General features: G+C 36.3%; 1 protein-coding gene across 3 annotated transcripts in view; it reads left to right on the forward strand.

The window, feature by feature from the left end:
* The window catches only part of LOC148657466 (cadherin-7-like), a 66,510-nt gene extending 50,303 nt beyond the window's left edge, over window positions 1-16,207 (forward strand). For all 3 annotated transcript variants that reach the window (XM_088643764.1, XM_088643765.1, XM_088643766.1), the window contains 4 exons: window positions 146-267; window positions 1,435-1,552; window positions 2,375-2,626; window positions 14,522-16,207. In XM_088643764.1, the coding sequence (XP_088499890.1) occupies window positions 146-267; window positions 1,435-1,552; window positions 2,375-2,626; window positions 14,522-15,012 (983 nt within the window). In that variant the 3' untranslated portion in view covers window positions 15,013-16,207. The remainder of the gene's footprint in view (window positions 1-145; window positions 268-1,434; window positions 1,553-2,374; window positions 2,627-14,521) is intronic.
* Window positions 16,208-18,579: the final 2,372 nt, after the last annotated feature.

The following is an 18,579-nucleotide window of genomic DNA, read 5'->3' on the forward strand; positions in this document are numbered from 1 at the left end:
AAAGAAAGATGTACTGTCGCTTCATCTGAAAAGTTAAAAAGCTCTGAGAGCTAAGCTGTCAGACATTCATTTATACTAAACCAATGGAATCCTTGACTATGATTTCAAATATCACATTACTAATTTCGATGTATCTCTTTTCCAGGAGAAAATTATTTATTTTCTAAAGCGCAGATAACCATACAGGTTATGGATGTTAATGATAATGCCCCACAATTCTCCAAACAGTATACACCTTATGTATGTGAAGGAACACAATCGGGAGAGGTAAGCATTTTGCATTCGCATACTTTTAAGCTGATGCAAAGTATCCAGAGGAAGATTTCTTCCTATTTTCTGCTGTTACATTGTATGTCTAGTACAATTTTTATTGAAACGTTTTAGTTTTACAAGGTGCAAAGAACAAAAAAAAATGGCAATGTTCAAATCATTATTTCATTGTGCAATATAATGTATTTCTTTTTGACTAAGGTATTCATGTGGCTTGAATGGAATGTTTGAATTGTACAGTATAAGCCAACTATAAGCAAAACCAGGGGGATTAATGGAAGTTTTAGTAATTCACGATGGTGTATTATATAATAGCTATCTACGTTGGGGAAACCAGAAGGAGACTAGGAGACCGCTTCAGAGAACATGTTAGGGCTGTATAGATTAAAGATTTCTCCAAGCCCATAGTTTATCATTTCACCTCTGACGGCCATGATCACACTGATCTCTCTGTCTCTGTTCTCAAGGAAGGGTTTCTCTTGGTTCACACCTTCCCCTTTTTCTCAATAACAGACTTATTTTTGTGTAATCTTCTCTATTCACATGCAGGTTTCGACTTCACACCTTTCTTCACCCCTCTCCACTTTGCACCACCTGATTGGCCTCTCTGCCTCTCCCCTGCTACTGCCTCCTCCACTCTCCCAGCTTTTGTACTATTTAATCTGTCTGCCCTGTCTTTTTCACACCCAAAGAAGGCTCCACAGATGAAACATTGTGTTTTCTTTATTCTCTTTTCAGCATGGAATAATCCTATTACTTGTTCCTTTGCATCCTATGCATGCTGATGCTGCTACCCACCTGAACTACTTATATAATGTTTATATTATAAAAAGTCTTATAGAATGTATGATATTTTATAATGTATGAGTAATGTATGTAGTAGTTTATAATTATGTAGTAATTTATAATGTATGTAGTGTATTTTAGAGGTCTGAGAAAGAATGTGTTTAAGTACAGTGGTTTAATTAAACACAATATTATATTAACTTACTATTTTATTTATCAAAAACATACAAAAATAAAATTAGGTGATTATTTCAAAGGAACAATGTTGAAGACAAATGAGAAAATAACTGCATTATAAGTAGTAAGGTTTCATATTGGTTTGGATTTTTATATAGATATTATTTATTAAATTAATACTTACTTCTGCTCCTTTCAAAGATGATACAACGAATAAGTGCAGTGGATAAAGATGATCCAGAAGAAGGTCACCATTTCTATTTTTCTTTGGTTTCCGAAAAACACATCAACCCCAATTTCACATTAAGGGATAATCAAGGTAGAGTACAGTAAAATGTATTCAATATTAATTGAACTTTTTACCATTTTAAAAAGAACCTAAAAAAGCACTAAATATACTGCATATTATCTGAAGACGATTAACACATGAATTCAAGAGAACGTTAACAGTACTGTGGAAAAGAATGGAATAGATAAAGATAAGCACAGGCCACACATTCTTCAATGCCCCAAAGATTGGAATACATATAGGAACTACACAGAAATACAAATATACAGTATTTTATGCTGCTATTTTAACCATGTTCATTGTATACTAATTGTCTATTTTAAAATTTCTGTATAAAGGCCACTGACCATCTAACAAATATACAATACAATGCCTACAGAAAGTTTACAGATCCTTTCCAAAGTAACACATAACAGCCTGAAATCACACATTAAATCAGAATTTATTTACCTTTATATACATTGTAACATACAACCTCCAAATGAAAAAGAAATGCTCAGACATTTTTAAAAATAATTACTAATATTTAATATGTAAAACCACATCATCAATATATTTAACATAGTTTCAATATTCTTAATTTTCAGTTTTCACATGGAGTTTGTTCAGTTTAGATGGAAATTGAAAAAAATAAAAATGTGTAAAATTATTTACTAAATAATGAACATGTTCCTGTTTACTTTATTCTCCTATGGTTAACTACTTTGAACAAGTAGTGTCTTGGATAGATATCATGCATTACCCTCTATCTTTAATGAACTCTTACCAAATATGTTTTTTTGGTTCTTATTTTATTTCCTGCACCTGCATAAGCGGAAGTCTTATGTGATCACTTCCTGTTGATTGTTTCAGATAACACTGCTGGGGTTCTAACGAGAAGAAGCAGTTTTAGCAGAAAGGAGAGGGCATATTATTACCTGCCTATCGTTATTGTTGACAATGGCACCCCAGCACTCACTAGCACCACAACCCTCACAATCGAAGTATGCAGCTGCTACCCAGATGGCAATTGCCGATCTAATGGTGTGGAGGCTTTTGCCCTGTCCATTGGCCTTAGCATTGAGACCCTAATTGCAATTTCATCATGTCTGCTGATTATAGTAGGTAAGTTGATAACTCCTTCTTTAATTTGTGCCCAGAATTTTATAACATTAGTTCATTTTTACAGAGTGAAAGGTTTGTGCAAAATTTGGAATCATGGCAAAATGGTTTTGTGCAAAATTTTGAAAACAAGATTTGATCCCATGTCAGGAAAAATACAAGAATGAATTCTATCATTATCTAACAAAAAATCTAACCTGAGGCTTGTAATATTGTTTATTCTAACAGACATGAGGAAGTTTATCAAAAGGTTTGAAAGCAAGGCTATAGCTGAGGTAAAATACAACAGTCAGATGTATGAGAAGGATAAGCAAAATATGGTTGTCTCTCTCCTAGGATTTACTGTACATCCTATGAAACAATAGTGGTTTGGACTTATTTAAAACATTAGAGGAGGAAATTGACAAAGAATGAAAAGCATGTGTAAAATGATTTGAACTGTGCTTGGAACTCTATCTGTCCAGATTACCATGCCAAACATACAGTATGGCTAAAATACTTACTGTAGGATTTGCAATGAATGAAGTGCTTTTTAATGAACAACATGCATGGACTGACAGTTTGTGGATGTAACCAAGATATATCTTTTTTATGATTGGATTTTTTTGCTTTAAAATTGTATGTACAGTATTTTCCATTCTCTTTATATAATTAAAAATAAATTGTGTTATTCAGGTTAACAACTCTCCTACCGGAGTCTTATGCAGGTGTTCTAAGCTTCCATTTAATTGTATACACTACAAATAAACTTTGTTTCCACATAAACTCAAAGATAATTGTCTAAAGACCAAAAAATGCAATTAAGAAGACATGTTTTACGGGACAAAACAGTTATGTATAACATACAACAATATGAAAAAAATAAAAAAATAGCATTGAGATTTCTTCATATTTTTAAAAACAAATGCCATTTTTACAATTATTATGACACTTATAGAATATTTAGAACTGATAACCAAGTGATCAAAAGTAAAATGGAAATGTGTAATTTAAACACTTACTATAAATAAACAAAGTACTTCAGTCATATGCCCAATTCACTAATGAGAAACTCCTGACATAGCAGACAAATACCAAAAGTCACAGTCTAGGGTAACATTAGAAAATAGCTAAACTGTTGCAGCTAAACCCAGCTGTTGAAGACCAAGCAAGATCTCAGTATGGCAACTGAGTTATTCAATATTCAATTAGCCTGTTACAGTTCTCATGTTAGATAAATGTTCCTGGTCAAATCCCAAGATGCAAATATATATATTAAGAATAATATGCAGAATAATGTTATTTTACCATTTTGCCAAACCACTAATAAAAGTGTGTAGGTTTCCATTGTTCTATGAGGGCATTGATGAATGTTGATAATTAGTTTCACATTTAAAGTTCAGACACATATAAACTCCAAGAGATGATCCATACACTTGTACAAACAGGGTAGAATACGAAGAAAAGTTCCTCATACTTGGTGTTACAATTTTTAAGCAGATGGAATTTGTGTAATGTACAGTAAAGTTTGCTTTTCATCCTCAGCCAACAGCAACTTTCATTATAAAAACATAAAAACAGGCTTAAAAATATCAAGATGTTCATGCTTAGCCAATGCTAGAATGCTCATCATGTCTCTGAACATTTTGTGAACTCTATGAAAGAGTTTATGTAAATAAAGGAGATAAATAATAGCCATCCAAATTCTCAGGTCTAACTCCCAAGCTGTGAGTTGAATTGGTACTTTTTTGCTAAAGCAAATAGAAGAACTAAAAACAGTTTATTGAACAAGGAAGCAACATTTTACATGTAATTTGTCAGAAACAGCTTTTCAGAATTTAGTTTACTTTGCTAATTTTAATTTTCACACCCATTTTCATATATCCCATCAGAGCTTTTTAGATATATTCATAGTATTTACTAGACACATTTTCAAAACTGCAAATATATAAATATATATTATAATATTGTCACCATTGCTCAGAAGTGTTTTCATCATAAATTCAAAACCCTGATTCATACATACTGTAATTGATCAATTGTGATTGATGAGTAGGACAACATACTATTGTCCTTGTCAATTTATTGTGCTGTAATCAAGCTTTTTCACTTAAGGGACTAGCAGAAGTCTGTCATCATTTTGACATCCCACCTTCTTTTTTTCATAATCTTGATATCCTGTTCAAACATTTCTGTTATGACCATCTTTAAAGCCATATAGGTTGCTCTACCTTTCTGTCTTGTTCCTTGGTTCCCTGTGCCTGTTCATGTGCTTCCGGTGTGTCTGGTGGAGGTGTGCTATTTTTTTCCGGTCTGTCCTATCCTCCTCACTCGGCATTGGGATCGGTTGTCCAGAGGCACACCTCACCAGGTCGCCCCACATCCGCTACCTAAGGGTTTGTCCCCGACTCTGCCCGAGACCTTGAGCCTGGTGTGAACCCCCTGCTTCTTCGCATTGGGTCTTTAAGTCTTGCCAGTCTCACTCCATGGCTAGCCTCCGGCTTCTGTGACAGAATGCCAAGCCTGCACTGGACCCTGTGTGCGAGTCTGGCCTCCCTGGCTTCTGGTTTCCTGCCTTCCCTAGCCTCTGTTTCCCTTTCTCCCTGGTCTTTTTTTTCTGGTTTCCTGGCCTCTCTGGCTTCTGATTCCCTGGCCTACCCAGCTTCTGGTTCCCTGGCCTACATGGCTTCTGGTTCCCTGTCTCCCTGGTCTTTTTATGTATTGTTTGTCCCCATGGATTCCGCGGTTTTATCGGTTGTACGTTATTTTTTACATGTTTTATCTGGTTTTTGTCTTTGTCCTCATGAGCCCCGCCCACCTCCCCCTCCCTCTACTAATAAAGGTTTATGCTGGATGAGGGGGTTAGCTCTCAGACATGCATTCACAGAGGTTTCCTTTTTCCTCCCCCCAGTGCTGTGCAGCTTATTATTTTTTGGGCGTCCGGAGCCACCCTTGAAGGTGTGTGTGGGAGGGTACTGTCACAAGTCTCTTCCTACCCCTAGAGGATGCTCCACCTTTTTGTCCTGTTTCTTGCTTCCCTGTGCCTGTTCATTTGCTTGGGGTGCACCTGGTGGAGGTTTGTTATTTATTTCCGGTCTTTCCTTTCCTCCTCACTCAATTGGGATTGGTTGTCAAGAGGCTTGCATTACCAGGTTTCCCCACGTCCTCTACCTGAGGCTTATGTCCGATAAGTTGAGCCCGGAGCGAACAAGGGGGTTCCTGGCGCTTCGCATAGGATCTTCTCGTCTCACTGGTGTCTCTCTCCACGAGTAGCCTCTGGCTTCCGTGACAATTTCTCTTTGTTCCTCACTCACACTACCAAGACGTTCTGGAAAATAGTACACATCTGTGTAAAATAACTTTTTAAGCTGTTGTGGCAAGTGAAAAGAAAGATCTGTGCCTTAGATTATACTGTAGGTCTCATTGTAGATTAAAAGTAGGGATAGAACAAAAAGTTAGGGAGAAGAATAGTATTTTTTATCTTTACGCCACAGGTGTTTAAACCTTGTGTGGAGCTCAAAATATGCATGATATACTTTCTTTAACATTTCCTTAATATTTGTATTAAACTAAATCTGGGACCTGCAGGGTTCTGTAGGTACAACAAGACTCATGGGGTCAGAAATCTGGTTTGAAAAAATGTGATTGATTTACTCTGTGCCAAGATCAACTTTATTATTTATACTGTATATAATAAAATACAGACTTTCATGCAGACAGGGTGAATTGATTCTATGGAGTTACTGTACAATTCTATTTAATTTCCAGTTCAACTATTGCATTACTCTTACTGGGCTTCCCAAGTGGTTTAACCAGTAAAGGCAATTGCCCAAAGCACAGGGTGAGCTCTATGATGCATTTGTACAAATACATTTACTGTATATCTGTATAGGGATATAAGAATATAACATCTGAACATATATGTATTTAATAAACCATTATTTGTTTATATTGCACACATATATTACATAATTGTGTGTAAAGGAACAAGTAATAGATTTATTCCATGTTGAAACGAGAAGAAAGAAAACACAATGTTTCAGCTGTGAAGCCTTCTTCGGGTGTCAATTGACAAGGAAAATATTATGTTGTCCTACTCATCAATGACAATTGATCAATTATGTATGTTTTTTTTTTAATTTATTATGAAAACATTTCTGAGCAATTGTGATAAAACTATACTATATATGTATATATTTGTAGTAATGTCTCTAGTAAGTACTATGAATATACAGATGCAGCCATTCAAAGTGCGCGGTACAGACACCGCAGTACAGATACCGCAGGTATGATGACACGCGATACCGCGGTACGTGATTGGTTGACCGACAGGGGCACTCGTGGTCCGTTGGTCTGTCGTAGAAAGTATTACTGTAAACGTCGTTACTGTGCCCGTTGTAAATATTGAATTTTACCACGGAAGGGAAATCTTAGTAGCTGAGCATAAAAAGAATAGGAGCATACTGTAACGCGTGTGAAGGCCATAAACGATATTAATTTTGGAACGTAAACATACAGTATATGGCTGGTCTTGGTACTTTAAAGAAAAAAATACACACCAGTATTCCATTTCTCCCTAAACATTGTAACATTATGCGGCAGGACTGTGTAAGGCTGTTTCGCCTGCCTGATCATGTGAGCTGTCTTGTAGCCTACTGGTCTAGGTGCGTGACTACCAACTGGCAGGTTGTGTGTTTGAATCCAGCTGGTGCTGGACTTTTATTTTAACAAACATTTCTTCGAAAAAATAGGTAAGCGATATTATGGACAATCAATTGACTTTTATATTTCAAAATATCGCAACATGATCGATATTTGCGATATTTTGAACATATCTTCCCTTCTGACAGCGGTTCCTGCTTCTATTGTGTGTGTGTGTGCAACAGTAAATTTTTATAGAGAAATGGAGGCTGGACAGTATGCGTTACAATATAAACATTTATATTGATTTAAATCGTGTTCTGATTTAAATCGCAAACGCATGTTTAATTATGTGTTTTTTAATCATGATCAGGCTAATGCATTTCTACATTTTCTGTATGAACCAGCTTAGAGGTTCATACAGAATGAAAGCTTGTGTTTAAATTGAGTGTAAGGTAATTTATGCTTCTAAAGTCATGGTCAGTATTGTTGTACTGTGCTGTACTGTGTCACATTATTTTATAGCGTTTTTATTGCGTTATTAAATCCGGTGGCGCTGTGTTAGTTTCCTGACTCACATTATTTAAACTGCGACACTGATCATTCATCTCTAAATAAACTTTATTTTATATAGCGTTTTAAGCCAATAGGTAATTAGATTGCTCATAAACCTAATCACTTTTTCTACATAAACACAGCGTGATTGCTCTCTGAAAATGCTTTTCCTTTATTTTTAAAGTAGGCTCAGATTTCAGATTATAGATCGTATTATTATAAACTTTCTTGGAAAAATGTATTTTATGTAAACCATGTTTGCTATTAATTCATTTAGGGCTAAAATACGTTCATTGTCTTCTAATCGAGTCGAGTTGACATTGGAAGCCTGCCACACCCGGACCGTTAAACCAACGCATTAGCATGTCAAAGCCCATTGAGCCAGTATTGGCTTTAGTATCCCCCCCTTCTCCCCTCAATTCAATTCAATTCAAGGTGTTTTATTTGCATGACAGATGGGTACAAGCAGTGTTGGGTACTGTATGTATATTGTAACGCTTACGGCAGACAGGCACTGTGTAGGAGCCGACGCACCAGAGCAGCGCCTGCAATTTTTATATTTATAACTTAGTTTTTAAAATTAGTCAAGCAATACAAAGCATCTCCTTTTACTTAGTGCCTGAGCATACTGCAACGCGTGTGAAGCCCATAAACGATATTAATTTTGGAACTTAAACATACAGTATATGGCTGGTCTCGGTACTTTAAAGAAAACATACACACCAGTATTCCATTTCTCCCTAAACATTTTAAGCATCGAAGTCTTTAACTAACGCGATACCGGAGTCAACAAGCATACTTTTAGAATTTGATTAAAAGGGAATATAATATGGAATCGCGTATCTCCAGAATTTAAAGACCAGACAATCGCAAACTCGTTTTCAATAAAATTATTTTATTCATTCAGCAGTTTGTGAGAGGGACATCCAGCAGGGAGAGACACACACACCGGTTTTCATTGACAACATTGTTTTTTTTTCAATTCCTCTTGTCTAACAGGAATGTTTTGTTTGTGGACAGACTGTTAGACAAGAGGAAAAGACCGCCTCCTCCTACGAAGCATTTCGTTGATCCGATCACGAATTCTTTTCCAGTCGTACGCAGCAAGGGTTGAGAATCTCCGATTCACCATCGTACTAATGGTTTCCCGGAGATTGCAAGGCACTTTTGCCTCTGGACCCATCGAAATTTACAGACGTGGTCCACCCCCAGTAAATTTCAAAAGTCACAAGATTTCGAAACACGAGGGCGGCGTAGCGGTCGGCTCTTGCTTTCCCGTCTATGCCGATGCACTGCAAGTACAACCCCCCCCTCCATCTCCTGGGTGATGGGTAGCAGTTGGACATCTGGGAGAATTATTCGTCCCACTGGCATCTGTGAATTCCGCTGTGCTTCCTGGGGGGAGATAGCCGGCGGGGACAGCATCAACAGATTCCTGCGCGGTGGTGAACTGAGAGGCCGGGATGGAGTGTCCTGAGGCGGTGTGTGCTCTGCGGGGGGCAGAGCTTCCGCCAGGCATTGCAACCTGCGCGGCGGGGAGAGGCACTTTTCGGGAGACAGCTGCTCAACTGTTTGACTGCTGGAACATACTGTCTCCTTCCTCTGCATTTTCAGGAGTGTCTCTAGCCTCCCAATCCTCCCCAGTAATGCATCGTACTGCTCCCGCTGCTGCCGAAATGTCTCCATACAGGTGCTGCTTCTACAGGTTGGCACCCTGGCCAGTGGCCGAGAGCAGATACCCACGGCCTGTGGCAAAATAACATAATTCATGTAAGAAATACAGTCACACAGTAGTATTCATCAGTCGCGGAACAGAAGTCAAAATAAACTTTTCTTTTTTTCCCGTCTTACCGCTTTCTTTTTTACTGTCCTGGTGGTAGATCGTTTCGCCCGTGCGGTGTTTTCTTGAAGAACAGGCTACGAAGAAATAATTATAATTGAATTTAAAATTCAAAACTGCAATAATACCTTGTAATATGCGCTGTAATCGCGTATTTCAGATTAAGTCTGCTGTATTTGCTTACCCTTCGCTCTTTGGAAGCTAGGGCGGCAGAAGCACCCCGTCTCTTCCCGTAAAAGGTCTTGGTCTCCATACTGTACTATGGTCGCTGTAGTGCAGGTTCGCAGTTTTTTTTTTTGTGATGGGAGCTCACCCAATCCCTTGGTGTCTTTTATGCTATATTCACATGTACGGCTAGAGTGTGTTCATTGTCTTCCAATGAAAGGCGGGTGCCTTTTGCCGAAGTCGGGAGACATTGGGGGCTTGCCACACCCGGACTGTTAAACCAACGCATTAGCACGTCAAAGCACATTGAGGACCCGGGCGCAATAGTTGTTTTGTCCCTTGATTTACTGATCTGCATTAATTAAATCTTGTCAGTCAGGTCTTTTTTTCTCTATTTCAATTGTCGTTTACACATGCACGACTTTAAAAGCTAGCAAGACAGGTTTCGATTCACATTAGCTGGCGAGCCTTGTTAAAAAAAACAATGACAATGTAACATGCCACTGTTTGTTCATGAACAAAGTTATACTGAGACTTCCTTAGATACGCGATTAAAAAATAAATAAAAATTTGAATCTCCTGCGGAACACATTCCATAAGAATCAGCGGTTCTACAACATATATCGCCTTTAAAGGTGGCTTCTCAAAACGCTTTACGGGATAAAAACAACCAGAACAGCAGCAACAACAATATTGTATTTCATTGCACTTTGAAAACCAAGTAATAACTTAACTCAGTACGTGCAAACGTTTTGTATGTTGCTGTCTTGAATGCCTGCGTACCCATAAGTATCTTATTTGCCTTGAGGCCTGTCTACAGTATATTTGTCCCCCTTTCTCCCTCAATTCATTTCAATTCAAGGTGTTTTATTTGCATGACAGATGGGTACCATTCTTGTTGGGAATGTATACTTTGATATTTACACCCGGCGCATCACCGAGGGAGCGTCTGCATTTATAACTTAGTTTTTATAATTAGTCAAGCAATATGAAGCATCTCCTTTAGCTTTTAAGTCCCTTACGGTTTTTTCGTATTATATTCCCTATTAATCAAACTCTAAAAGTATGTATCGGCTTGTCAGTCAGGTCTTTTTTTCTCTATTTCAATTGTCGTTTACACATGCACGACTTTAAAAGCTAGCAAGGCAGGTTTCGATTCACATTAGCTGGCGAGCCTTGTTAAAAAAAACAATGACAATGTAACATGCCACTGTTTGTTCATGAACAAAGTTATACTGAGACTTCCTTAGATACGCGATTAAAAAATAAATAAAAATTTGAATCTCCTGCAGAACACATTCCATAAGAATCAGCGGTTCTACAACATATATCGCCTTTAAAGGTGGCTTCTCAAAACGCTTTACGGGATAAAAACAACCAGAACAGCAGCAACAACAATATTGTATTTCATTGCACTTTGAAAACCAAGTAATAACTTAACTCAGTACGTGCAAACGTTTTGTATGTTGCTGTCTTGAATGCCTGCGTACCCATAAGTATCTTATTTGCCTTGAGGCCTGTCTACAGTATATTTGTTCCCCTTTCTCCCTCAATTCATTTCAATTCAAGGTGTTTTATTTGCATGACAGATGGGTACCATTCTTGTTGGGAATGTATACTTTGATATTTACACCCGGCGCGTCACCGAGGGAGCGTCTGCATTTATAACTTAGTTTTTATAATTAGTCAAGCAATATGAAGCATCTCCTTTAGCTTTTAAGTCCCTTACAGTTTTTTCGTATTATATTCCCTATTAATCAAACTCTAAGAGTATGTATCGGCTTGTCAGTCAGGTCTTTTTTTCTCTATTTCAATTGTCGTTTACACATGCACGACTTTAAAAGCTAGCAAGGCAGGTTTCGATTCACATTAGCTGGCGAGCCTTGTTAAAAAAAACAATGACAATGTAACATGCCACTGTTTGTTCATGAACAAAGTTATACTGAGACTTCCTTAGATACGCGATTAAAAAATAAATAAAAATTTGAATCTCCTGCGGAACACATTCCATAAGAATCAGCGGTTCTACAACATATATCGCCTTTAAAGGTGGCTTCTCAAAACGCTTTACGGGATAAAAACAACCAGAACAGCAGCAACAACAATATTGTATTTCATTGCACTTTGAAAACCAAGTAATAACTTAACTCAGTACGTGCAAACGTTTTGTATGTTGCTGTCTTGAATGCCTGCGTACCCATAAGTATCTTATTTGCCTTGAGGCCTGCCTACAGTATATTTGTCCCCCTATCTCCCTCAATTCATTTCAATTCAAGGTGTTTTATTTGCATGACAGATGGGTACCATTCTTGTTGGGAATGTATACTTTGATATTTACACCCGGCGCGTCACCGAGGGAGCGTCTGCATTTATAACTTAGTTTTTATAATTAGTCAAGCAATATGAAGCATCTCCTTTAGCTTTTAAGTCCCTTACGGTTTTTTCGTATTATATTCCCTATTAATCAAACTCTAAGAGTATGTATCGGCTTGTCAGTCAGGTCTTTTTTTCTCTATTTCAATTGTCGTTTACACATGCACGACTTTAAAAGCTAGCAAGACAGGTTTCGATTCACATTAGCTGGCGAGCCTTGTTAAAAAAAACAATGACAATGTAACATGCCACTGTTTGTTCATGAACAAAGTTATACTGAGACTTCCTTAGATACGCGATTAAAAAATAAATAAAAATTTGAATCTCCTGCGGAACACATTCCATAAGAATCAGCGGTTCTACAACATATATCGCCTTTAAAGGTGGCTTCTCAAAACGCTTTACGGGATAAAAACAACCAGAACAGCAGCAACAACAATATTGTATTTCATTGCACTTTGAAAATTGCATTTGAGCACGGTTTTTGACTTTCTTAAAATTGCATTTTGGGCGCGGACAGCACATACAAGGGTTAATGAACTGCGCCAAGAAATTTAAAATAGTTTTCTTTAGGTGTGAGGGTAGGAGTGGACCGCAGCAGGCATAATCAGCAAACCAGGAAAACAAAGACCTTACCTATTTTTTCGAAGAAATGTTTGTTAAAATAAAAGTCCAGCACCAGCTGGATTCGAACACACAACCTGCCAGTTGGTAGTCACGCACCTAGACCAGTAGGCTACAAGACAGCTCGCATGATCAGGCAGGCGAAACAGCCCTACACAGACCTGCCGCAGTACACGGATATAATCATACCGTTATTAAATTCTTTAGATACGCGATTCCATATTATATTCCCTTTTAATCAAATTCTAAAAGTATGCTTGTTGACTCCGGTATCACGTTAGTTAAAGACTTCGAAGCTTACAATGTTTAGGGAGAAATGGAATACCGGTGTGTATTTTTCCTTGTGATATTTTAAGCTCTAGTTGAATGATAGGTGTCGCATTTTAAATCATTTTCGTAGCTAGAAATTATGAAACGCCCTGTTAAAAGCAAGGAAGTTTTTATGCCCCGTTGAAGTAAAACAAAATGCCTGACAAAGTATGGCTTGGACAGATTCCAAGTGCTTGTACAAATGTGCTAAAGAAATTATACTTTGAGTATACAGCTTGTCCAAAGTCATCCATTATTAATACTATTAGTAATATCTTCAGTAAAGGCTTTGATGCATAAATATTTCTGATAAAGGTAGGTTGTGTACTTCTGTCCAACTGAGCAATCTTGCTTTCATAATATATACCAACATTTTAATGACTGATGATTAACATGCTGTAATACACAGTTCAAAATTAAAGGCTCAAATGCTGTACATGAGAGGTTAAGCTCCCCCTGGCGGTTTTACAAGGCGACGCCGGATAGTTAGTCACGTGACACGCGTGATACCGCGTGATACTGCGTGATACTGTGACACGCCCACCGGGGTATGCCGCGAAATACCTCACCCATTTTGAATGGCTGCATCTGTATCTAAAAAACCCTGATGGGATATATTAAAATGGTTGTGAAGATTAAAATTACCAAAGTAAACTAAATTCTGAAAAGCTGTTTCTGACAAATTGCATGTAGAGTGTTGCTTCCTTCTTCAATAAACTGTTTTTAGTTCTGCTATTTCTGCTATTTGCTTTAGCAAAGAAGTACAGATTCAACTCATAACTTGGGAATTAGACTGAGGATTTAGATGGCTATTATTTATCTCCTTTATTTACAGAAACCCCATTGTAGACTTCACAAAATGCTTAGAGACATGATGAGCTTTCTAGCACTGGCTAAGCATGAACTTCTTGATATTTTTCAGCCTGTTTTGATCTTTATATAATTGTGTGTATGTCTATATATAGTACCACCCATACAATATGGGTGACATGCATTCGCCAGGAAATTGTATGTGATGAAAAAACAAAATTGATGTCACTTTTGGATTCAACTCCCTGAATTGACAGAAAACAGCTACGTACATTTGAAACAATTATGTAGGCCATGCTTTATTATGTTTTGTTATGAATTCATACCAATAATAAATGCTAAATGCAGTGCTGCCCTCTGTATTGCTGAAATACTACCTGTGTATTGCTTAAACAGTTGTTATATCCCATGCTGATGTGCTTTAGTTTTTTTTTTTATTAAACTGTTGTCATGAGTATAATATAGTTATGTTTCTGTCTACCGCTGCAGGATGCTGTGATAAATGACATGATACATGTTATTTAGTCCATTGGCTTGCTTATACAATTTCTAACCATTAGTTTAATCATATCAGTTACTCCCCTAACAATTTTGTGTTGCAGTCCTTTCACTACTAATACTGGCAGTGAAGAGACATAAGAAGAAGCAGCTTGGTGACGAGAAATGGGAGGAAGTGGCAGAGAATGTTGTATGTTACAATGAGAAGGGATATGGGGAAGAGGATACCCATGCCATTGTCCCAGTCATTCTGAGATCCAACCCAAAGCAGAGGAATCGGAGAACTCATAAAGAAGAAGTGGCTGCAAGCATCCGTATGTCTCTGAGGCAGTCCTTTCTAATTGGACCTGAGGATGAAGTCTTCAGGCAGTTTATTTTGGAGAGGCTGTTTGAGGCTGACACTGATCCTTACGCTCCTCCTTTTGATTACTTGCACACATTTGCCTATGAAGGGACAGGCTCAGCAGCTGGGTCACTGAGTTCTCTTGGTTCATGGCCTTCTGAACAGAATTATGATTACATCTGTGACTCTGGACCATGTTTCAAAAGACTTGCTTATTTGTATGTTGGTGGTCATGAGGAAACAGACCTGTAGGCCAAAATAATACCTAAGGTCAATTCATATATAAAGAATATGGACATTTCCTTCTTATTGGTGACATTTAGAATCATTTTGAAAGAATAGATGCACATACATGTACAGTTTTTATAATGGAATTGTTGCTCTTTACTTTTAGGCATGCAGTGCCTTATTGCCTTTTTTAACAAATGTAAAACTAACAATGCAGCTTTTCTAATACTGTATCACATATGCTGTTATGCTGTTGCATTGTTACATTAACATAAATGTAAAAATCTCAAAACATTTAATCTTGAAAACATTAAACTGACCAAACAAAATCCATGCTAAAGAAATCGCATATTTATAAAATACATTTAATCTTTAAGTGACATTCCTGAAGACAATTAAATACAGTAGATCCCTTTTCCAAGTACTTTTCATGTGCTCACATTTACAACAGTCCATGAGGTTTAAAATAATTGTGAAATAAAATAGTCAAATTTGAGACTCACAGTAAGAAAACCAAAGAAAAATAAAGGTAAGGTAATTTAGCACCCATCTTAATTTCCTTATTTATTTTCCTGCATGATATGATGTTGTGTTGCATTAAAGATGACTGAGTATTGATTTATTTTTATTACTGATGTTTCAGAGACAGTACATTCATTATCTAGCTTTGAAGACTTACTGTAAGTTCACTCCAAGATAAATTAGTTACCTGTTTGGGTTTGATGTAAACACTTTCATGACATGGACATTAAGCAGACACAGTAAACATGGTGTAAATTAGAGCACAAAAGGAAAGAAACAACAATTAAAAAATGATGCTCACATTGACACAGATACAGTATATAGACCATGGGTGTCACAGACAGATCTCTGATTCGCAAATCCCCAAGTCAAAAGACTTGTCTTTTGCTGGGAAGATTTCCAATTTTCCTGAGAGACCCAGGAAGCAATGTCACAATTACCATCTTATTCTACACCATCTGCCTTGAAAAATAAAAATAAGTTTCAAATGCTTCTGTTTTTCTATTCTTTGTAAAAATCGTATTTTTTCCCAAATGATAATGTCTTCATTAAAATGTTTGCATTTTAGGAAACTTTGTAAAGTGTCCATTTTTGGTGATTAAAAGTGGGGTCCGTTATTTATATATTAAAAGGGCTATACTGCTTCTTTCAATTGTGTTCCAGAACAAAAATAAAATGTTCTGATATTATGAAAAAACTTTGTTCATCTTTTTAATTTTTTTCCCCTGTTTCCAGTGTAGCTGGGTCTTGGTTTATTTTTTTGATAGAAGGCATCAAACCATACTTATTATGGTAGAATTGTATGATTTTTGCTTTGCAAAAGTATGTTTTGATTTGCATGATGTTGTTTTATTTAGTTAAAAATCAAATTAAAAACCCAATTCAAAATATTGAATTATATAATTTATGACATAAATACTTCAAATGAAAGGGATGAAAGGGTAAGTACTGTTTATTACAATTTATGTATGTGTGACATGAAAAGTAAATGTTTATTACCCTATGATAAAATTAACTGTATGTTATCATTAAACTATGAAAGCTGTATATATTATTAGTTTTATAACAAACATCAACTGAAATTTTCAGTTAGTGTATACATTTCCATTGTGATGAATGTTTGAACAGTTTAACTTAGTCATTTATTGAATATATTCTTTTAGGTAATGTGTATGACTGAATGGCAGTATAAATGGCATAATTTGAAGTGTCTAAATGCATCCCTATTTTTATAACTAAAATAAAATAATTTAAACACTTGTGTAGTAATCAGCAAAAAATGAGTAAAATTAGTAAAAATCACTCCACCTCTAAACTCCATACTGCATTTTCATGCCTGAGGCACAATGCATGTTTAAATTTTCACTTGTCAAAATACAGCTAATCTTCTTTGCAAAATCATATTGTCCTAATCCAATACTTTACAGATTAATTAAACAATTTTTGTATGGATCAATCACTGCTGCCACTAATTACTGCAAATTCAAAAGTGAAAATAAAGCCCCAGGATGAAAAGGAATGTGGGATTATCACAGAAATCAAAATTTAACACATCAGAGAGTTCAGCCAAGGTGCAAGAGCTATTAGTAGAAATTCTTTGGTCTCCTACAGTTGGTTATGTACTTGTGAATAGGATTAGTTTTTTGCCAAACTGGCATTACTTGACATTTTCTGTAAATAATTCAGTTTAATGGCAGAAATACCACAGGGAACAAAGTAGGCACAGGGAAGAAAAAATATTGATTTATATTTAGTTAAAAAATAGCTTTTGAAAATTAAAATTGAATGTAAGCAACAAATGTATTTCTAATCAGATAATAAAATATTTACTCTCATTTTTAATCTTGTAAAAATTGTACTCTGCGGTATTGCGTGATAATATACTCCCCAAACACATACAGTAAGAAATCAAAAGAGAATATGTTATACATGTATGATTACTGGGAAATGTGACTATTATGCACCAGGACAGCCAATCATTAAATGTAAAATTGCTGTCTTGAGCAGTGAACAGTTTTTGTCAATATACGTTCAACTTTTACAGGTTTTTTATAATTATTTTGTTATGCAGTTCAATTGGTTGTCTCCCATAAGTTAATGATGAAGTAGTTTAAAAATGAATGACTGTTGCTCTGTATGCCACTGATATTTTATGGTTAGCTTAGCCACCAGTCTTTAACTGTAAAATTAATGCCTAACTATACATTTGTTTACAATATTTTTCTGTAAGTATATACTGTATTTTATATTTACATTTTAAGGGATTTACAATACATGAAATACTGTTTGTAATCTTTTAACTTCATTATGCTGTCATATTTACTATATTTTCCATATGTTTTACATTTATATATTTTGTTGGTGTCCTGTCCAGAGTGTACCCTGCCTTGCACCCGTTGCTTGCTGGGATAGGCTCTTGCTCCCCTGTGACTCTGACTTGGAAGAAGCAGTTTGAAAATTGATGAATTGGATAAACATTTTGCCATGTGCTTCCATTTTAGATTATTTTAAGCTAATTAAGACCTTGCTCTCTGCCCACTCCACTAATTACACATATCACTTGAGAACAGCATTTTCTCTCGATTTCTAGAAATCAAGGTGGTATCTCTTGGGTTGACTGTGTACTGCTTCTCTGACTGTGTCATTTAACCTTCGTTCCTCTGTCTGGATTTAATTTTGCAAGGTGCCTGAAACAACAGCATTATTAACTGCCATTCAAGATTTGTTAGCTGTAAATTTTTGACATCTATTTGTTAGAATACTTGAACAATCCACTGCAGACACTGAACAGTTTGGTATTGTATATATGTATGTACAGTCACAGACAAAATGCATGAGCTGAAGTATCCTCCAAATGTTAGTAATTAAACATACACTACATACAGTGTTCTAAGTATTATGTACAATGTGGCTAATAACTTCACATAAACAGAATTTCAAGTATTTAAATTTTTAGTGAAATTTAAGAAATTCTATTTTTTCTGCAGTTCTCTCTTCCACAACATACTAAATGTTTAGTCGAAGATACAGTACGTGTCTCAGGGTGGACCTATTACTGCTCTCAGTAAT

This window comes from Lepisosteus platostomus, chromosome 8 (genome assembly GCF_059453375.1).
Source record: "Lepisosteus platostomus isolate fLepPlt1 chromosome 8, fLepPlt1.hap1, whole genome shotgun sequence".
Lineage (NCBI taxonomy): Eukaryota > Metazoa > Chordata > Actinopteri > Semionotiformes > Lepisosteidae > Lepisosteus > Lepisosteus platostomus.